The 22,774-nt window shown below is 33.2% G+C and overlaps 2 protein-coding genes across 16 annotated transcripts in view; one reads left to right on the top strand and one right to left on the bottom strand.

Annotated features, from left to right (window-relative positions):
* LOC108364486 (uncharacterized protein KIAA0513) overlaps nucleotides 1–22,774 on the top strand; it is a 187,505-nt gene that overhangs the window by 147,410 nt on the left and 17,321 nt on the right. For 2 of the 4 annotated variants that reach the window (XR_001847766.1, XR_001847765.1), the window contains one exon: nucleotides 1,698–2,210. The exons of the other annotated variants lie outside the window; for them this stretch is intronic. The gene's annotated coding sequence lies outside the window, so the exon portion shown is untranslated. The remainder of the gene's footprint in view (nucleotides 1–1,697; nucleotides 2,211–22,774) is intronic. 4 annotated transcript variants of the gene reach the window in all.
* nrv2 (nervana 2) overlaps nucleotides 1–22,774 on the bottom strand; it is a 29,386-nt gene that overhangs the window by 3,839 nt on the left and 2,773 nt on the right. Inside the window, exons 1-3 of one of the 12 annotated variants that reach the window (XM_017618229.1) lie at nucleotides 14,150–14,374; nucleotides 10,183–10,306; nucleotides 9,758–10,120 (exon numbers count right to left, since the gene is read on the bottom strand). The exons of 1 other annotated variant lie outside the window; for it this stretch is intronic. In XM_017618229.1, coding sequence (XP_017473718.1) covers nucleotides 9,758–9,896 — 139 coding nt within the window. In that variant the 5' untranslated portion in view covers nucleotides 9,897–10,120; nucleotides 10,183–10,306; nucleotides 14,150–14,374. Of the gene's footprint in view, nucleotides 1–9,757; nucleotides 10,121–10,182; nucleotides 10,307–10,372; nucleotides 10,625–13,613; nucleotides 13,817–14,149; nucleotides 14,391–22,774 lie in introns of those variants that run through there. 10 more of the 12 variants (XM_017618253.1, XM_017618285.1, XM_017618261.1 and 7 more) reach the window with 10 other exon arrangements.

Here is a 22,774-nt window from a genome sequence, read left to right as displayed (position 1 = left end):
TGTTAACATGAGTGAGAATTGAAGGGACCATATGTGAGATGAAATATACTGACTTGAGTATACATACTACTCTATTCGTCTATGACTCACAATCCATCGAACGAGATGATAGAGGGAAATTTTTTGAACAAATTTATGGGCAAATATTTAGAAGAGTTTTCAAGAATTTAAAATTTAGGTATTCAGGATGCACCCAGGCATGGCATTATTTCGTTCCTAATTTACCTTCTTTGATTATAACTCGACCTATGGTTGGCAAAAACTGAATTAAAAATATAAATCAATTAATGGATTATAAGATATTAATTAACCCAGACAAAAAAATATGTATCTATTATAAAGAAATTGGTACGTAAAAAATGGGGTAAACGACTACCTCTTGGAATAAATATGCCTCATGCATGAAAAATTACATTTAGTACAGACTTAAGACCTTCTGGTCTACGAAAAGGCTAAGAACAACTCAAATCCCATCCCTGTCGAGATAAAAGCATGGACAGATGGCAGCGTCAGGGCTAGAAATGAGGTAAGCCCAAAAAAGACGTAAATAATCGTAGCAGAAAATAAAGTTCCGAGGTAGATTTTATATGTGTCGCTCGTTTGCTAGAGGACCGTCATAATCCAAAGAGAGCTTTTTTTTAGTTAGGTATGCAAAAATGACTGCCGTTATGTTCTACTATTTCAGGTAAGTGTTGCTTATTTTAGCGAACTAGTGGCAAAGATTATATTAACAAGTAAGAGCAGCGCTGTCTTCGGCTATGCCGAAGGCTTCNGCATGGGCAGCGTTGGCAGAACTTCATTAAGGAAACAAGTATTTTTTACGCAAAAAAAACAAAATAGACTTCAATTCTTACATAAAAATTTAATGTTACCGGTAATTTCTTCATAATCCAATTGTCGGATCTAACCCAAATTAGTATGGGACCCCTTCTGAAGCACAACCTTTCCTTTAAAAAAAGAAAATCGGTTAACGTACATAAAAAAAAAAATAAAAAATTCCGAAGAATTGATAACCTCCTCCTTTTTTAAGGCGATTAAAAAAATTAAGAAATAATTGTAAAAACCTTAAAAAATATTTCGACAAGAATTGTAGACTGCAATATAGCGAGAGTACCAGTTTGACAGAATAAAACATAACCAAATATCATAGGAAATAAGGATGTTCTTTTGATAACGAAAGTGCTGGCAGCACGTTTGTTCGAAAAAATGGTTTTTGGGCCAGAGTACAGGGAAACGCTTGTTAAATTACGCTGAAAATCGCGGTTTAATAGGTGCAAATATTAAAAATCGGGACAGTTATTCGTCCCGACTATAAAAAAAATATTCGGGCGAACAATTTTCCCAAAATCGATACTGTCCCGTCAAAATCTGCACGAATGGTCATCGTAAGTATAATCCAACAGAGATAGATTGTCCATGGAACGAAAAACCTTAGAAAACTGTCTTATAAAGAACATAAAGGCAGTTAAATCTCTAGGGAGAGAAGATAAACTTTTACAAGACAGAAAGGTAAAAATGACTTTTTATTTTCTCAAAATCCGTTTATGCGATTTTTGGTTAAATTTTGCAAGGCATATTCATTGCACTCTCCTTTTTCGGTTACAGTAATTTCCAGTCGGGTCACTTGAGAGCGCCGTCATCGAATGAGCGCCAAGCATAGTGCGCCAAAAACCGTTGCTCACTCCCACTGATTTCAGGTGCGGCGCGGCTATGTCACTCAACAAGTAAAACTTACGGCAACACACTACTCAAATACTACGAGCAGGCACTACTTCTGGTTTCGACCAGAAAATGTAACAAACAAAATTTAAACGTACACAACATAATCTAACCTCAATGAAGCAGTATACGTATGATTCAGTTTAGCTAGCGATAGTTGTCTCCGTCTAACCGGCATTGCAAGTGGCGTTGGTTGGAAAATGACAAAAACAGAAACAACGGTACAAACAAAAGTTGGTGAAGAATGCAGTGAGATAAGGCGTGAAGTTGCCGCATAAATTCTACATACATATTTTGGCCACAACACACTTGCGCTTGGCTTAGAGTACCGTGCTAATGACCGAGGGAGGTAACTGAAAACAAACCCAAACTCCACGCAAATATGTATAAATGTTAACTGAAATGGAAACCAATGCAGCCCAAAAATATGTTAGGTACTACAACCAACGCACGTTAATGGAGCGCAGCGCTGCTGTTAGAAGTTAGGTTAGGTGAGTTGTTGGCTAAAACAATAAACACACATACATACACATGAATTTGCTTGTATTGATATAAACAAAAGTATAATACATATGTATTTCATTGAGTAAACAAACAGTTGTTGGATACTACAATTTAGTAAAAAAAAAAAAAATAATTTGTGTGGAATGAGCGAACGTGAGGAAGAGCCATCAAAGCGGCATTCCTTAATAAATACATATGCATGTATATGTACTCGTATGTATATGTAAACATGTAATACGAAATTGTAAAGACTGGTTTTCACTATGTCATATTTTGACACAAAAATTTGGCGACATATTTTGACATAACTTTATCTCCTTTATCCATACCTTTGCCGATGATATTATGGGCCAAAAACTGACAGATAGCCGATTTCGAAGTGCATGTACACGACCAAAAACCTAACGTGATCCAAATTAATCGATAAACCGCTTTTTGATCTCATTTGACAATGTGTTTTCACTTACAAATGCCACTGCATTTGTCATAGTGAAAACCAGCCTTAAGAAAGAAATTTAACAATTTTATGCTTTCAGTTGTCCAATGAGAGCTACATATTTACAACATGCGGCCACATACATATGGGCATACAGTGGCGAAAATATAAATAGGGAAGGCAAATTTTGAATTGTGAAAATCTGAAAACAGATTTGTAATCAGCAACCCCAGAAACTCACTGGTAACGAGTTTCAACCCTTGAAAATGCTTAAAACGTTCATTATAAACGTTTTAATTTTAGTAATATTTTTTTTTAATTTGATCGCCATATTGGATGCGCCATTTTTAATTAAAAAAAATTGACTTCAGATTCGTAATCGGCGACCTCAAAAACTCCCGAGTGCGGGGTTTCAAACCAATCCAATAATTTAAAAAAAAAAATTAATCGCCATTTTGGATCCGCCATTTTAAATTTTGAAAAACTGACTTAAGATTCCTAATTATCAACCCCTGAAACCCCCTGATAACAAGTTCCAACCCATGACATCGCGTAAATCGTTCAGTAGCAACGTTTCAATTTTTGTAGTCTCTTTTCGAGAGCATATTTTCGGGCATTAGGCCCATTCTAACTACCCAAGACAGGTATGTAATTAAGGGAATGTTCCCCAATAATACCAGAGTAATTCTATGCAAAAACCACATTTTTACCTGAATTTTAACATGTCAGGAAAATAAAAAAAATTGAGAAAAAACCGACCAGCGCGACCTCTAAAAAAACTTATTTTCAAAATAAAAAAAATACGTTTCTCTTTTTTGTATCCCAAATAACAATGATTTATTTATCTAATAATTAAACTTTGTCGAATTTTCCTAATTTTTGTGCAAAGTCTGAAATTTTGACTTACATGGTTTTTGTTAGACAACGAGCTACAAAGAATGCTAAAATGTCTCTTCCCTATTTATATTTTCGCCACTGTATGCACATACATATGTATGTATAAGTTTATATACATACATAAATACTATGAATTTGTGCCTTTTTCGATGACCGGGGGGTAGCAGACTTTTTAATGTGCACACTCTAATGTTGTTGCTGTTGCTGCTGTCATTGCCGGCGGTGAGCGCCAAAATATACTTGTACACAAAAATGCACCAACGCCTCAATACGATTCATCTTCGGTTTGGCAGCATGATGCGCTCTCGCATTTGCCTTAGTTCACTTTGCATGCCATATTTTATTTTATTTTTATTTTTTTCGATTTTTAAACGCTCCGATGGTAGATATTTATGGCTGTTATTTTTAGATGTTAACAGAAAATGCAAAATTTGCAAGAAAGCATATTAATGCGGGCGATATGTAGTAGATGAGTAGTGGGTATCTACTCTTGGAAATATTTAAGTTTTTATGCTGATTTTAATTCTAATCTCTTGGTATACTGTTACTTTTCTATACAAGTTTCTAGTCAAGCTTTTGCTGATTTTAGTGTTGCCAACTTAAAAAAAACCTGTGCATTCCCAAGAAAAAACTGTATTTTCAAACTGTTAATTTCAACTTGTGGTCAAAATAATCAGCAGCTATTTACTTTTTGTCTGAATATTTTCGTCAATAAAGAAAATTGCAGATTTTGTAGTGTGACGAATCCTGAACAGTTAGCGGAAGCACTATTTCAACCAGAAAATCTGACTGTTTCGTGTGATTTGCATACTGGTATCGTTGGACCACATTTCTTCAAAAATGCGGCTGGAGCTAACGTTACGGTCAATGGAATATGTTATCGAACAATGATTAATGATTTTTTTGTTTCAAAAGATGGAAAACATTGATCCCCAGCCGAAAGGTGGTTCCAACAGCATGGAGCTGCAGTCCATATACCGGCCTGCAAGATCATGGGACTTAATATTACTCGGCTATTTTCTGTGGGGATATGTTAATTTATTGGTGTACATAACCAAGAACAATTGACGATCAGGAAGGCTTCATTGAGCGAGTTATAGCAAAAAGAAAACCTCAAAACTCTTAGAAGAATCGTTAAAAATTGTACTAATAGCTAAAGACTAGGGCTGTGCGATTATTCGATTACTCGAGCAAGTTGGTTAATCAATTATTCGGTTAATCAATTACTCGAGTAATCAAGATTTTGATTACTCAAAACGATAATTAATCGAGTTACTTGAAATATGATTACTCAAAAAAAATAATTTTGCTCGTTAAAAGAGTTTGCTTTGGAAAATGCTTATTTTCTTTTTTACATTCTGTATATGAAAAAAATTTTTTGTTTTAATTTTTGAAAACAGAAACGTTGTTTTCAAAGTATCAAGGAACTTTAGCTACTTTATACATATGTAAAGAGTTGAAATGTTGATTACTCATTTTACTCGAAATGTTGATTAATCATAAAGCAAATTACTCAAATATTTTTGTTTTTGGTTAATCAAAAATCTTGATTACTCGAGTAACTGAACTTTTGAGTAATCATAATTTCCAATTAATCGAATAATTGAGTTATTTACTTTATGATTAATTAAAAATTTGAGTAATCAATTAATCGCACAGCCCTACTAAAAACAAAACAAATAAAAATAATTTAGTGAATAAAATTAATCATTTTTTGTTTCCATTTGAAGCTCACATCGTCTATTTAGTAAAAAAAAAATAAATAAATACAAAATTTCAGCGAATTTTTCTTCTGCTTCCGGTTTAGCACAAGTTTAACAAGATCTGTCTTGGAAATGTTTCTGATGCAAACCTCATACTCTCTTCGCTTGGATCAAAACTTTAGTGTTGACTTTACTTTCTACAAAGAAGGCTGGTAATCAGGCTCAAACTGATCAACCTTTTGTACTGCCAAATAAGAACAAGAAGAGGTACATACGTAAGCGTTTAAATTTTTTTCATAGTACTATTTAGTAATACATGAAAGTAGAGATCTGATTGGAATCTGTTTAAGTTGGCAGTACATACATATGTACATATCTGTAGATCAACTATACACTTTTTCAGTTGATCGAAAAATTACCAATAACTGTCAATATTTAATATGCATGATCGATTGCTGTTTTACAAGTCAATATAAAACACATTTTTCATTGAAAAACAATTATCTATTTAATTGATTTTTTTATTTTCAATTTTACACTGTAAAATTTTAATAGTCTGGCTGGGGAAAAACAGCTGTCTTTCAGCGAAAATAATTATTCTTATTTAATTATATTTCGCCGTTAATAATAAATGTACGTCCGCTAGCATATAATAAACAAATAAGTACTTTTCACGATCGATGCTAAATTTGTAGCTTTAAGTATGCTTCCAACTTGCAAAAGCTTTTAAGTTTCAAGGTGTGTTCACTTCACTTTCTTTGTTTAGTGTGCCAAATTTCACGTAAAAACGATCATAATTTTTGTTTGTTGGCGACATATAAATAAAAATTAATGATCATTCTATAATTCTATATCACGCTGAAAATACTTATTACATCATTATTAAAAGCTGATAGAAGAAAATGTGAATGTGTATTTCAGAAGATTAGATATTTTGTTCTCGAGCGCACTTCAAGGTTAAACTTTTGTATTTATTTTTAGCCAAATATGGTTTTCTATTCTGACGTAGGTAAAGGATTTCGTTTATACATATATGCATATTAGGTATCCGTTATTTACCAAGTTGTTTTTTTACAGCACCCCCTAAATTTTTAGTTTCTGACGTAAAATGAAATATAAGACTAAAAAAAGGCTTTAATCTTGATGTAAAACCGTGCCCCAAAGGCGATCTATTTCCCATTGCAAATACATTTTGCTACAATTTACATTGCACACATTTACTTCTGAACCATTAGGTAGTTATATAGAAATGGGAGATATAGATTCTTGTAGGAAATTGAACGCTCTACGAAAAAGGTTTTAGATGATTTTTCAATAAATTCGTTACCTTAAAAGTTATTCCAGATGAAACTTGAACTTTTTTGTTTTTACTTTTTTTGTATGATATAGAAGCAACAGGCGACATATTAATTAATAAAGTTTCTTAGTTGTTTTATAAATGTAACACAGTTTGACACATTTCGACCTTTTTTTACCACCGGAGTAAAACACATCGTTTGTTGAAAATTTTTTGTGCTAAATTCTATCCTGACCTCAAAGTGCCAAATGGCGATATTTGAGGTTATATTATGAGAACAAGCATTTTTATACCCGAGCGCACTTGTGCACAAGGGTATATTAATTTTGTTCACATAACGGTTGTTTGTAACAGCCAAAACGAATCGAGATAGATATAGACAAATGTATACATAAATGATCAGGATGAAAAAAGAAATCGATTAAGCCATGTCTGTCTGTCCGTCCGTCTGTCCGTCTGTCCGTGTGTCCGTCTGTCCGTGTACACGATAACTCGAGCAAAAATTGAGATATCTCAACGAAATTTGGTATGTAGGTTTCCCTTAATCCAAGGTAGGTTGGTATTGAAAATGGGCGAAATCGGACTTTAACCACGCCCACTTCCCATATAACGGTAATTTCCAGAAATACGAAAACTGCGATATTTTAGTAACTACTGAAGATAATTCACTCAAAATTGTTATTTACAATAATTTTCAGAGGAAAAATAAGAATATTATAAATTTTTGGAAAATGTATGTACATGTATATATCTTGGTAACCGGTGCACCAATTTCTTCCAAACTTGGCACAGTTGTTGGCCTTGATACAGCATACTAAATGGCCGAAAATTTTTAAAATCGGACAATAACCACGCCCACATCCCATATAACGGTAATTTAGAGCAACACAAAATCTTCGATAAATCAGTAAATATTAAAACTAATTTATTCAAAATTGATGCTTGCATCAATACTTTACCAAGAAATACGTTTATGATAAAATTTTGGAAAATGGGCGTGGCACCGCCCAATTATGATCACATATATGTATCTCGGTAACCGTTATACCAATTTGTACCAAACTCGGTATGGTTATTGTGCTTGCCACATAGAAGAAAAACGTAGAAAATTATTGAAATCGGACTAAAATTACGGCCGCTTTTCAGAAATGCTTGAAACTTCAATATTTCGAAATTTAAGGACGCTAATTTATTCAAAATTGATAGACCCTGGCTTACCACGTAGCGGTAGCTTTCGGAAAGGGGAAAAACATATATTTAATACTTGCGCCGGGTATTTAATGTTCGGCTCCGTCCGAACTTAGACTTACTTACTTGTTTTTTTCTTATTTCTACTAAGAGCATCATTTATTATTACCCTTATCCTTTCAAATTTATTTTCGTTTGTTGCGATTGGATTTTTATTTCCCCAAATATTCCAGTTTTAATGTGCCGTACTTCGGTAATAGCTATGATGACTCATGCTTACGAAGTAATACCAACTTGATAAATAACGGACAGCCTAATGCAAATATCTATGAATCTACATTAGGATGATCCAAAATAAGTAAAATCGGATATTTAATGCTCTCACCGCCTAGGATTGTTCTATATCGAAAAAAATTATACCCCTTTTTTTATTTTGAAATCAAAAAATATTTAGAGGTCGCTCAAAGCGCTCAAAGTTTTCCATTTATTTTATATGTATGTGGAAAACTACGTTAAGAAAAATTGTCATTAAATTTGTTCCACATGGCATTTTTTTAACGAAATAAATTTTTTGTCATTTCATTTTTTCACTGTGTAGAAGCAGGCTGCGTCAGCTGGGTTCACTGCTCCTGGCCGACCTTAGGGAGGTTTCAGGTACCGACGCAAGGCACCTGGTGAGATTCATCAGCGACACGAACTGTGGTAACACAATGGGCCTTCTGTCTATGACCTAAATTATGTCGACGATTTATTCACATAGAGCTAGGGTGATAGGGCTGAATGTCTCATGTCGGTTATTCGAACTGCCTATAAGATCTCATAGTTCTAGTTAATTTTCTGTGTATGGTATCATTGCCATACGCCGAAAGGATATATCTTTCAGACATTCATATAAAACTTCCTTTGAACTGATGTTTTTAAAAACGGTATTCTTATTACCAAGTTTTCTATAAAGTACACCTTAATATAAAAAAAGATAGATGGGGTCTAACATTTTTGTATCTTTACAGAGTAGGTTATAAAACTTTATAAAAATCAAAGTAGTTGTTTCTTTGTATAAGCTATCAGGATTGATATCACCAGTTTTATAAAGTATCAGACTAGTACACACTTATGTACGTATATAGCCAGTCGACTGCATTAATGGCAGAGTCTACTTAAACCTAAAACGACGTAGCATCCAGCATCATAAATTTGAGTATTATGGAAAATTCCTAGCAGGAAACTCTCCTCCATTTCCAGGTGTTCATGATTGAGTTTACTGGATTCTTGCTTCAGTTGTTACACCTCTATCTATCATTCATTTATGTTCTTCTATTCCTTAGTCATTGAAATCTTTGTTCTGAATATAAAGAACTATATTCTACTACGCCATCTAAAGTTATCGAACCATCTGTTCATCCGTCCAATGCTTCGCTAGAGTGGAAATACATCAGATCGCTTTAGTGGCTGGCTGTATTTTGAATCATTTCTCAAATTCAGTACTTCTAGGAAGCATCGCTAAAGAATATTAACTTAAAGTTAAGAATTTTGATGTATCTTCGAACGAATCTTCGAATGACACTGGAAGAAGGCAACCGCCAACCGGTTTCTCTCCAAACCAAAATTGGCGGAAATTTTTTCCAAACAACATCAAACCCCTGAACTGTCGGAAGGATAAACAATCAAAAAGAATTTTCTTTCTAGTTTGGTCTTTAAAATACTTAAGGCGTATTCACAGTTCTAGCTCAGAACTTTTCCTCCATGTGGTTGTTGTTGTATTTCTCTCTTTTTGGGAGAGCAACTGAGAAAAGTTCTAAACGTTTTTGAGTTGTCAACTCCACTTCAACCTTAGTTCTAGAACTAGAACGATGAATGAGCCTTTAGGGGTTTCGTAACTCAGACTGCGCTTTTCATAGCTTCCAAAGTTCATTGAATGGCTCGTTAGACCTCAGGGTTTGCAAACTTTTATTATATTTTTTTTCTTCTCTTTATCTTATGCTGAGTCCTATCTTAACTCTCTTATAAACTTACCCCACGAAGTGCGATCACGTCCCATCACAGTACCCTCTTCGGAGTTGTACAGGAATCTGCCCAACCGAAAGGGCTCTGCTTTGCGCTCGTGGAAATCCACATCCATATTGGACATCTCCATGGGCTTTGGCTTGGACATTTTTGTGTTTTGTAGTATTTATATTTGGTTTTGAGTGTGGGCTTATATTATGACAATGGCGAGCTTGAAGCTCGTTATTTTCTTTTATAATTTAACACCTTTTGCACACACAACTTTTACAATGTTACACAAATTTTTAAATATTTTGCTTTTGAGCTTTTTTTTATCAAAGTTGCATTTATTTACATATGTATCTGTACACTTATGCAAGTTTGCTGCTGCTCCTATTTCACTACTTATAAAACATAAGTACAAATGGTATGTAATATAACAAATATTCAATTACATTAGCTGGCAACAAAGTATGTATTCGTAATGTTTCCGCGATGGCGCGCGTGTGTTGTCAACCGATGAGGGTCACTCACTCTAGGAAGCTAACAGCAAGCAGCCAAAAAAGCTTTAAGACATTGCTAGACGACACCAATTGAGATTTGGAAAATTAGAATTGTACAAAAACAACAACAACAATAACACACAGCAAAGCGTTACAGTGAGAATTCTTGGCCTTTAGATTTCTTAAATCTGCTGTAAGCGATAGGCGGCGTCTTCCGAACTTTTCTCGCGTTGGCTGCCGTTCGTCGTCGCAGCCCCACTATTGAACTGACCCTCTGGCGCGATTTTCGGAATTATTATTGCCCGACATTGGATGTGAGTGTGGCGAGTGGATGTAAGGCGTTGGTTGTAAGTTTGTGTTTGTTTGTGATTGCATGCTTTTGGCCGTGAATTCGCTAAATAATTGCACTTTTAAAAGCAGCGAGCCACAAGTGCAGTGCAAAAATGCTAAGCAAAGTGCGACTGCGTCTATTTTTAATTTATAAAATAAGTATGTACATACATATTTATACTAATTTCAAAGCAAATGACGTAAAGTCAAGACATTTTAGGCGCTGCACTATGGGCCACCAAACGATAAAAAGTGCCCAATATTCGAAATCTTATCGGAATGGCTTAAAACTTGCTACAAGAGAGGTTTGAAGTTAGATTCTAAGGATTCAAATGGCTAATCCAGTATGGCAAATAAACAAAATAAAATGAGTGCTATGCGCGTAGTGACTGCGATGTATGAGGTTTGAGTTCGGTGTATGTATGTCCAGACATACATATATACATATATTTTTTAGGTTTGTAATATGCAGCGCATGTTTTTGTCAGCAACATTTGTACATACATATGTTTGTATGTAAGTATGCACAGAAAACTTTTTCATTATTTCCATTGCTTAATATTTTTTAACATATTTTTTAATTTCATGTCTTTAGTTTCTTAAAACATTTATTTTATTTGTATTATTTGTCAAATTTTAGTTTAAATTTTAAGTTTGGGTATTTTTTTAATTTAAATATTTTAAGTTTTTAAAATTTTTCTTTAATTCCAGTTATTTCAGATTTTTAGTTATTGTATTTATTTTGAATTTTATAAATTTTTTTAAGTTTTAAAATTTGTATTATGTACTACTTTTATTCTTAAAATAAAGATTTAAATCGCTTGAAGTTTTTTCCGACATATTCTTGAAACGAAAATTTTAAGTTTTTGAAACTGACTTTCTACAAAAATTGTTGGGAGTGCAGTTTTATAGCCCATAAAATCGTAGTAAAAAAAACTTCCAAGCTGCAAGCAGCTAAAAATCGTTCTGATTTTTAACTTGTTTTGCTGCTGGTCTTTTGCGTTTTTTTTTTTCGTTTAAACATGAATTTCTTATGGAAGACAATTTCTAAAAAAATAATTTTAAAAAGTTGGCAAGTTTTTTCACTTTTTCTAAATCTTGTATACAATTTGAAACTTTGATTTATGTATATGATTTGGTTATAGCATGAGCACTTTTTTATACAAAAATTAACAGAAAAAATTTTATTTGAAAAACATTGTGAGTATGTATTAAAAAAATTCTATGGTGAATACTTGTTTGAGTCACTGTATATTTCTTATGTTAAGTTTAATTTTTTAAATAAAAAAATTATTATTTTTTTAATATATTAAGTTTTAAAAATATGCATCTATTAAAATTTAAATCTTAAATCGCCTTTTAAATTTTGTTTTTTTATTACTTTTACATATTCTTGATTTGTTTTTCAACGGACGTATATTATTTTATATATTTTTTAATTAATATCTTTTTAAATAATTTTGTATTTTTAAAATAAAAAAAAAATTAAACAAATATTTTTGCTATAAAATTTAAATCGCTTATTATTATTTTGATTTTTTTTGTTATATTTTCATAATTGTTCGACTTAGTTTTGATTTAAATTTTTTCATATTTAATTTTAATTTTCAAATTAAATAAATGCGTTAGTATGCTTTTCAAGTTTTTCAATTTACATATTCTTGATTTATTCTTTTGTCATGTTAAATTTTTACAACTTATATGTTTTTTTAATAATTTTGTACTGTTAAAGTAAGTAAAGAAATTTTTCCTCTTTTACAAAAAATTTTAAATCGTTTGGTGTTTTTTGAGTTTTTTAGTTATGTTTTCCTAATTTTTCAATGTAATGTTTTTTTTTTTTCATATTAACTTTGAATTGTGTTTTCATATTCAATAAATAAAATATAAATTTTTAATTAGCTTAACTTTTTTAGTTAAGCTTTTCTAATTTTTTAGTTATTTTTTAATGTACATACATAAATATGTGGGTACCTACATACATATGTATGTATGTATATGTATTTTTTTGTTGAATTAAAATTTAACAATAAATATTTTTTTTATAAGTTTGCACTTTTAAAATAAGTAAATCATATCTATTTTTGCTAAGATTTTTTTCTTTTTTACATAAAATATTAAATCGCTAACCATCTTTTTATTAATTTTTGGTTATATTTTCCTAGTTTTCAAGCTAATTTTTCATTTGAATTTTTATATTGAATGGTGATTGGTTTATTATATTTAATTTTAATTTTTTAATAAGCTTAGCTTGCTTAGTTAGGCTTTACTAATTTTTCAGTTTCTTGATTTATTTTTTAGTGTACGTACATAAGTAGATACCTACATACACATATTTTTTTTTGGTTAAGTAAAATTTTTTTATTTAATATTTTTTTTTTTAATAATTTTACACTTTTAAAATAAGAAACGACTATTTTTCTTTGGAATATTTTTTCTTTTTAGATTAAATATTATCGCTTGTTAAGTATTTTTTATTATTATTTTAATTATATTTTTATAATTTTTCAACTTATTTTTGGTAAACTTTTTTTCATATTAAATTTTAATTATTTTTTAAATTAAATTTAAACCTTTTGATAAGCTGGAGTTTTTTAGTTATGTTTTTAAATTTGTAAAATTTTTAATTTTGATTTCGTTTTTGGTTAGTTTAAATTGTACAATTAATTTTTAGTTGCTTAATTTTTTAGTTTGGAAAAATTTTATGACGGTTTATACTTTATTAGGTATAGGATTTTAAATCGCGTGGCGTTTTTTGTTACTTTTAAATTCTTTAATTTATTTAATTTGCAGATACATATACTTTTATTGTTGATATATTAAGTTTTTTTTGAAAGTTAAAAAAAACAGTGTTTTAAGATTTTTATTTTTTTTTCATATGTATGTATAGATAAATTTTGTTTTGGTTATCTTTCCCACTTTTTCATACAGTTTTTTTTTTTATTGCCGCACTCTTCTTACTTTCACGCTTTTATTAGCAGCAATTATTTTGGCAAATATTTCAAATATTCCAAATATTATCACGGTTCACGGGTGTTATCGCACTTTGCTCTCACCTGCAGGTGCTGCCTAAGTTTAAGCTTACTTTTTTCCACTCCCGCTCAATATAGTCAAATTTGAAGCCCAAGACTCTAGCTGCCAAATACTTAGCAACGCCAGCAGAAATACAAAAGAAGAAATAGTCCCCAGCCAATTCAAGTGAAGTTTTCCAATGGCTTGAAGCAGAGAGCACACCAAAACGGCGACGACACAACCACACCTTTTTTCTTTAAAGTTTTAATTCACGTACATACGAATGCACAAACGTGGCTTTGGGAGTACGTACGTACGTATGTATGCACGTATTTAGAAGAGAGTTAAGCGAGGAGAGCTTTCTTAGCTAAATCAAAAACACAGGCTTGGCTGTGAAATTGCTTGAAGACGTACAAAGTATAAATGTATGTACATATGTGTGTGTCATATACATGCATATATTTGTACACAATTTTTTCTAGCACAGCATTTTGCTGACTTTAAATAATTTCGTTTGCAAATTTTTGCTGCACACACAATTGTTAAATTAACACCATTTTTATTTTAAATATTTCATTACAAACTTTAGCCAGTGATTTTTTTTCTCAAGAAAAAATGCAGTAGTTTCGAAATGCGACCACCAATTCACAAAGCCAACTCTCCCGTAAAGTAAAAAACACACTGAAAAACGTGTAGTCAACCTCAACACAATAGGGCGGCAGGCAGGCAGCTGCCGTGGTTCTGTTTACTGTTGGCGGCTGTGAATGACTGCCAGCAACCCCGCTTAGAGTGTAGCTCGCGCGCCCGTCTCAAAACAAATGCTCAACTCGATTGAAACCTGAAAAAGAAAGACTCGGAGTCCATCGAAAAGCAACCAGGGCAAGTAGTCACATAGTCAGCTAGTCAAAGCCATAGCCAACCAACCAACCAATGAACCGGGAACCAGCCAAACAAGCTATGAGCCAGAATTGGAGCTATGAGCCAAGCGGTAAAATAGCACTCAGAAAATGCTCAGTGCGCAATGAGCGCGCTCCTGAGAACTCGAGTGTAAGCAATGAATGGTCTTACCCAACGTGGTAGTGTGTTAGCATGGGGATGTACATACTTATTGTACATAAATACATATGTACATTAGGGTGCTCATCGAAAATGTTTTTTTTTGGAAAAATCTAGACCCTACACCCTAATTTTATTTTTTTTTTATGAGAAATATTATTGCCTATTTTTATAGATTTTTTAAAGGTCATTTAGAGGTCGCGACCTGGCGATTTAGGTCAGAAAATACGATTTTGTAGATTTATGAGTTTTTGAATGGCTATTTTTAATTCGATTTCAAAGATCGAAAAGTGACCTGCATAAAGGAGCAAAATTTAAAATCTTCTTATTTAATTGAATTTGAAAGTCAAAAGGTCAAAGTATTGATATCTGTATAATTTTCTCGTGTTCTGCTTTGGATTAAAAGATTTTGCTTTTTGTCCACAAACTTTCCCCTAACTGCCATAGTGCGGCTTTGCATTACCGAAAAATAATTTTTTTTCATACGCGCTTTGCAAAAGCTGTACAAATTTTTAAGTACTGCAGCTATGGTTGGGGGTAGGCAAGATATAAAATAGAGAGATCTACAAACTTACATGCATTGCATATACACGTACACATTTACATTAGGGTGATTCAAAAAAAAAACGTAATAAAAGTAAAGTCTCTCCCCCTAAGATTGCTCTATATTGAAAAAAAATGTACCCCGTTTTTTTTTATCAACAAGTATTTAGAGGTCGCTTAAAGCGCTCAAAGTTTCCCATGTATTTTAAATGGGGAAAAATCATTTTTCAAAGAAATCCCAAACTCTGTTTCTCTTCAATATACTTTAAATAATAATATCAAATTGCTTATGTAGATGTGTTTTTTTATATTAACGATTTAGTTTATGGGTCAGCCATTGCATTTTTTGGGGTTTTTGGTGGGCCCATAAAAAATATTAAAAAAAGGTTAGACTAGGACAATTGGAAGTCTTATGAAGAGAAACAGAGTTTCGAAGATGCTATACCATTCTACGAAATATTTTTTTTTCCATTTTTAAATACAGTGGAAACCTTGAGCGTGTTCGGTGACCTGTTATTTATTACAAAAAAAACACAAGGGTATATTTTTTCGATATAGAAAAATCAAAGGGGGTGAGAGCATTAAAATTCCGACTTTAATTTCTTTGCACCACCCTAATGTACATACATGAATACTCTTTCGCTGAGTCACCGGCACAAACATTGCGTATGTAAGTAGGGTTGCGATTGACGAAAACAGAAATACTTACCACCCAATTGAAAAAAAAATCTACCAATCATTTTTTTTTAGTTATTGTAATAAAAACTATAGTTTTGTTATTTTTTCAGTTATTTCAATAAGAATTCAAATTGTGGTTAAAGAACTTTTTATTTAACTAATTACACGGTATTTGGGATCATATTAATGACATCTTCTCAGTTTCCTTGAACCAAAAGGAAAGTGATGGAACTAAACGCAACAACGAAACTACATCATTTGAATAATCTCCAACTAGAGTTACTAAAGATAAAAAATCAAGTATTCAAGCTAAATACATTTAGAAAAATTCAAAAAAATTTCATCTAAATTTCGAACTCTACTCTGAATTTTTTTAACAATTTTTAGGTTTGGAGTTTTATACCGAATAATATTTGAGCATAACCAACAATGTGCAGCTAAAAATTCCCGTTGGTATTTTTAAATTTTTTTGCCGCCAGTATTTGTGTTTTCTTTGCGAGAAATCAAAGGGCATAATTACATACTTGTCATACTTTTATCGATATATATTTATTCGTATGTATATAAAACGTGTGCATTAAAGTGTTCAAAAATTAATGCAATAAATTAGACCGCACTTTTGAAAAGATTTTTGTATTAAAAAGATAACTACGAAAAATAAAACGTTAACGAAAAGTTTTATTTGTTTCTCAAACAAGGTAATTCAACATAAATCTACCAAAATGAGAAAAAAATTACCTTCTTACCAGCCCAAATTTTTTCTACCAATTTTGATAACAATTTACCAATGTGGCAACCTTGTATGTGAGTCAAACTTTGTCAGCGCTAGCTTCACTTCGAATTCAAAAAGAATCGGCAATAACAAAAGCGAAAAATAAACATAAATATTGTGCCATAACATGCTACCTCCTCAAAGAAGTGGAACACTTCATAAGTGCCTGCCTGCCTGCTTAGTTGGTTGCCGCTGCCACAACTTGGTTTGCGTTGTCAGCTTGACTTCACTTGGCGTCTGTATGACGATATTGTTCTAGTCAGCATCACATTGACCCCAATAGGGCGACACAATTGCTAACATCTCTCCATATACATATATGAAGATGTAAATGTGCTTGGATAAACATATGTATACCCACTTGTACATCATACAAACATACATATATATATATATATATATATACGTATTTATGTACTAAACTTTCTGATACATACTAAATAGATACATAAAATATGTAATACATGCTTTAGTTACACACCAAAATATATACCACAACTCCCTCCCGTAGTGAAAAATGTCAGCAGCAGCAACAATGTTGCCGGTGGTGCTTGTTGCACTCGTGACAAATGTTGTTGTCGCCACCACTGGAGTAGGTATACAGCCGAAGAAGAAATTGTGATGCAGTCATTTGCACATTTGCGCTACATAATCGCTTACATGCATACTTAATGTGACCAACTATTTTATAGCTCAAAGAAGTACAGGCTAGCTTGGGTTAAGTTAACGCCGCGAGCCGATTACGAAATTTCGAATGCGGCTAATTTCGATCCCTGAGAGCTCAGTGTTTGTTCACAAGTGCGAGCCAAAATGTTTCCATCTAAGCCTCCCGAAGGTTGGACAGCTCATACAAAAGGATGAGTCGAAATTTCTATGTAGTCTCACCGCATGAATACCAATCGCACCTTTCCTACCCTTTTCTCAATGTTAGGCTTCTACGACAGCCGCCGTTGATCGCCCACCTAATTACTTGGTTCAGGTAACCTTGAGCTAGATCAAAAAGGGTGTATAGAAATCGCCCCTTAACCAAAAGTTCCACAGCATCTAGATAGGCGATCATCCGACAGCCCACTTTTACAGTTCCTCTAGAAGGTCGTTTACAACCGCAATCCAGGGCAGGGGAGCATGAAACCCCACCTTGTGGAGTACTCCCATTGACTCCCCCACTCCGTCGCGACAGTTCTGTCACGAAATAAGCTTATTAGGTTGGTTTCAACACCCAGATTATGAATATACTTGACTATTGCCTCTGGAGTGACATTGTTGAAGGCTCCCTCGATATCGAAGAGTCCCCTTCTGCATAATCTTCATGCGTGAAGGCTTCCTCTGACAACTTTACCAATGTGTGGAGAGCGGTATTCACCGGCCTTTTCTTGTAATAAGCATACTGAAAAGACAGTGGCTGATAGGCCTAAAATCCCTAGGAGAAACATGATAACCTTTTCCGGCCTTCGGGATGAATGGAACACTGACTACCCTCCAAGCCTTGGGGATGTACCCGGTCCTCATATATGGATCCAACCAAGTGCACGACACCTATATAATGTCATCGGTCCCCGCCGACTTTAATTGTTTGAACGAATTTATCGCCCGGGCTATGTGAAGATTGTCCAGAAGAACGGAGAAGAACAGGACCTGGGGGGATATTCTGTAACCACAAACATTTATATCATGCGTGAAAAAGATAGCGATCCGAAAATTGTCGCTGACTGGTTACAGAATCTCCCTCCCGAAGTACAAAATATCGTAAAGAAGTACATTTGACTGTACTGCGAAGTACGAAGTACAAGAGCGAAAAAAGAGTACTGTACTTCCGAAAGAAGTACGGTTGGTCACATTATGCATACTCATAGGTAGATAGATAGATAACTGCATACAAAATCATTATGCTGCATTCAGATATTTATAGGCGTGCATGAAAGTGTGTGAAATGAGTGTGAGCGCATTGGAAGTTCTTTCGATATTTCAAATTTATCTATCAATAGCTGACCCGGCGAACCACGCACCGACTCAGAATAAATAAGGGTTGCGTTAACCTTATAAGCTGAATTAATTCAAAAGTGAGGTGTAAAATTAGGCACCTAGCCTGCAGAAGTGCAATATGGTCTTAGCTTTTTGAAATGGGTCGTCATCTGTTAGAAAACTATACTCAAATAATTCAAATTATTCAAAAGTTAAATGAATCGTTAGATCTGGGTATCAATCGATATGAGTTTAAAAAAGCCTTATTAATCAGTAATTGATGTATGGAGTTCGGAGATTTTTGCTATAAATATTTAACGCCACGGTGAAGGTGGAAGACAAAGATAGTGATAACGACAGAGATAAAGGCAAATTCAAACGAAAAAATGCAGTCAAAGTCAACGACAAAGCCAAAGGCAAATACATAGCTACAGACCAATATTAAGATTGAGATTAAGTAGAAGATTAAGGTGAAAATGAAGATGGAGAAGACCGGTCAATTCGAAAAATCTAATTTATGGTCCGATATGCTTAAAATTCAATACACGTATTAAAGATATACATAGAAGAGAATTGAACGATTGTTTTAAAGTTCGAAAGGTGTTTTTAGGCGCCGCACACCATGCTGGTATTGGCTATTTATCTATACTTATTGTCTTTACTAAATATATAAACAGAAGTTTCTTCTTTTTATAAGAGAGGAGCACACAAACCGTTTTTTTTTTTTTAACTTTGGACACCTACTGCAGACTTTCCTAGGATGGCTGATAATAATTTTGAGTGTGGCATCTTTCATACAAATCGAATTTTTCATACCGTATATCTCTGGATGAATTTCTGGTAGAGTTCTGGAACTTGGTATGGAGATATTTGAAATCAATCCCAAACTCGTGGAGAAAAGTGGTGATTGTTGGAAAAGGTGGCGTGGCGCCTTCTAAATAATTATCCAATTTGGCTCATATTCGAGTTATATATTGGTAACGGTAGGGGCCATACTAGTACAAAAGAAAGATCTTGAAGATGGCGCTGGAGTCGAGTTATTTCTAAAAATCGCCAAGTGAAGTCATTCGGAGACACCAGGAAACAAAGTCAAATAACCGCCAGAACCATTGCGGTCCTTGCTTTACGGCGACTAAACAGAATAAAGACAATTCTTGATAAATGCATACAGATAGAATTGTATTTGTATGTATATTGGAGGATATGCCTGACGACCGCAAATCCAAACGTGAACGGGAATTTTTGGTGAAAACTTCGATAAAAAATTAATTTTGGGCGGGACGAAGTTCGGTGGGTTTGCTAGTATTAATAAAACCTATTTAGTTTTCAGCTTTTGTTTTGTGGAATTTAGCTTTTTTCTAGCGGATGTTTATAAAAATCTGGATTTTTTTACTCGAAAATAGTTTGCAGCACTGGATGCAGTGATCATACCTACTAACAACAACAGAGGCATTTAGTAGAGGTATTACCATGAGTCAACAACTAATTGTTCTTTTGCATGCATACATTTACTCATCCGCAATTAAATGTGCATACCTAACTTCCTTTGTGTGTGTGTTCACTTTCACGGTTTGCCAAATTTTACGCGCGCATTTAGTATCACTCAATGCTTGCCATTTATTTGAGTGAACTTATTTGGTGCGCTCCTTTGACGATTGGGAGTCTCTGCCCCCCTTTATTTTCGGACTAAAACAGGGTTAGTATGTTGTAGATTTTCTACGATTTTCGAGAAAATTTTAAATTTAGTACGCTACTCAGCTTTTCCCACGATCTACATACATATGTACTTCGATCTTGTTTCGAAAATAATAAAGTGCCCACATTACATTTATCTGAACCCACAAAAAATCGACAAGTTTTTGAAACTCACAGTTGCGTTTCACTTTGCATAACATAGATTATTCAATGTATTATACAGTGGCAGTCAAAAATGTTTGAATGGTGTTTCGTTTTTAATATGTACAATGTTTATCAAGCTAAAATTTTTTTGATATTTTTTTATAAAAAATATAAAAAGAATATAGAAAAATTCCACAAATCTTTAGCTAAATTTCGAGCTTTTTAACCAGAATTTTTATAAATTTTTTGGGTATGCAGTTAACAGGCTTATAAGTTTTTAGTAAAACAAGTGCAATTTTTGAGCGGATAAAAAATCGCATTGATTTTTAATATTTTTTTTTTTTTGTTGACAGCTTTTTGCACTTTTTTCCATATATACATAACGGTAGCTTTTAGAAATACGAAGACTGCGATATTTTAGTAACTACTGAAGTTTTTCTACTCAAAATTTATACTTTCAATGATTTGATTTCGAGACGAAAAGTAAGAATATTATAAATTTTTGGAAAATGGGAATAACCACGCCCACAAATTTCTGACAAACTTTGCACAGGGTTTGGTCTTGGCAGTACATTCCAAACGGTTGCAAATTTTTAAAATCAGACAATAACCACGCCCACATCCCATATAACGGTAATTTAGAGAAATACGAAATCTTCGATAAATCAGTAAATACTGAAGCTAATTTATTAAAAAAAAATAACTCTTCAGCAGGAATAGTTTTTAAAAAAATTTTGGTAAGTGGAATATCTCGGTAACCGTTCTATCAATTCGTACAAAACTCGGTACGATTATTGTGCTTACCACATAAAAGCAAAACCCTAAAAGTTATTGCTATTGGACTAAAATTACGCCCACTTTTCATATAACGGTAAATTTGAGAAATGTTTCCAACTTCGATATTTCGAAATTTAAGGACGCTGACTTACTCAAAATTGATACTAACAACAATCCTTTGAAAATAAATAACATTATTAAGGAATTTTGGAAAATGGGCGTGATACCGCCCACTTCTACCTATATAACTTTATCTCATTATGTCTAACTGAACGTTCAATCGAAGATATCGAAGTTATTTGAAATATGGCAAAAACCACCCCTTTTAAAAGTTAATTATTTTTGCTGCTACGATTTTTCACATAATTTACTCCGATTTAGACTTGCCGTATTACTAACACTGTTGGTCATATTAAGTGTACTTATTATATTCCGGTTCTTAAGGGTTGCCTGGTATATAACGTTTGTATGGACATTGCTCTGGGCAACAATGTACACGCACACACGCACCTATCTTCAGTAATTTACCTTGCGTATTTATATACATACATACGCTCATTGACTGGTGTGTATCTGGGAAAAAGCAGTCATGCAGTTCAGGTGTGCGGGGATCGTTGGAATGTACGTATGTAAATATGTTCTTGCATACAGCTGCTCGTAGAGTTTTTAGTAGGTATACACAGAGTATGTACATAGTTCAATGCACCGTGCGTATGCTTGCAAAAACTATGCACCAATATATACACTGTAAGAAAATAACAGCGAATGCAAAAAGTTGGCTTTTTTTAAATTCCCTAATTATTATTTTTAATAATGTTGATTATTTCCTCACAGTTCGCCGTGACGGTTGTACCTGATTGGGATGATAGGGAATATTTAATAACACAATTGGTAGACTTTTATTTTTTGAGTCGAGTAATATCAGTTAAACTTGGCCAAATATTTTTTAAGAGGCCCAATTAAACAAATTTGTTATCAAATTAAAGAGGACTAAAATAGTTTTCAAACTGAAATATCCATTAAAAAATAGTTAAATTAAAAATGATGTGAGGTATATGAATTTCTTTGTATTAAATTATAAAAAAAAACATGTATATAAAAAAGGTTGTAACTTTCGCTTAGATATTTCTGCTTGAGAGTTATTTCTGTCCTCTTTCATTTGCTACCAAATTTGTTAAATTTGGATACGCGGCTTTTTTATACCCGAGCGCATTTGTGCACAAGGGTATTATAACTTTGTTCACATAACGGTTGTTTGTAACAGGCAAAACGAATCGACATAGATATAGACAAATGCATACATAAATGATCTGGATGAAAAGCGAAATCGATTAAGCGGTGACTGTCTGTCCGTCCATCCGTCTGTCCGCCTGTGCACACGATAACTCGAGTAAAAATTGAGATATCTTAACGAAACTTGGTATGTATACTTCTTTCTGGCGTGGGACGGAGGGTATTGAAAATGGGCAAAATCGGACAATAACCACGCCTACCTCCCATATAACGGTAATTTTCAGAAAAACGAAAACTGCGATATTTTAGTAACTACTGAAGATAATTCACTCAAAATTGATATTT

The sequence above is a fragment of the Rhagoletis zephyria genome, unplaced genomic scaffold (genome assembly GCF_001687245.7).
Source record: "Rhagoletis zephyria isolate East Lansing unplaced genomic scaffold, Rhagoletis_zephyria_1.1 Rzeph_scaffold_00033, whole genome shotgun sequence".
Taxonomy (NCBI): Eukaryota; Metazoa; Arthropoda; class Insecta; order Diptera; family Tephritidae; genus Rhagoletis; species Rhagoletis zephyria.
The sequence above is the reverse complement of the archived record's forward strand: the minus strand, read 5'-3'. Positions and strand labels throughout refer to the sequence as shown.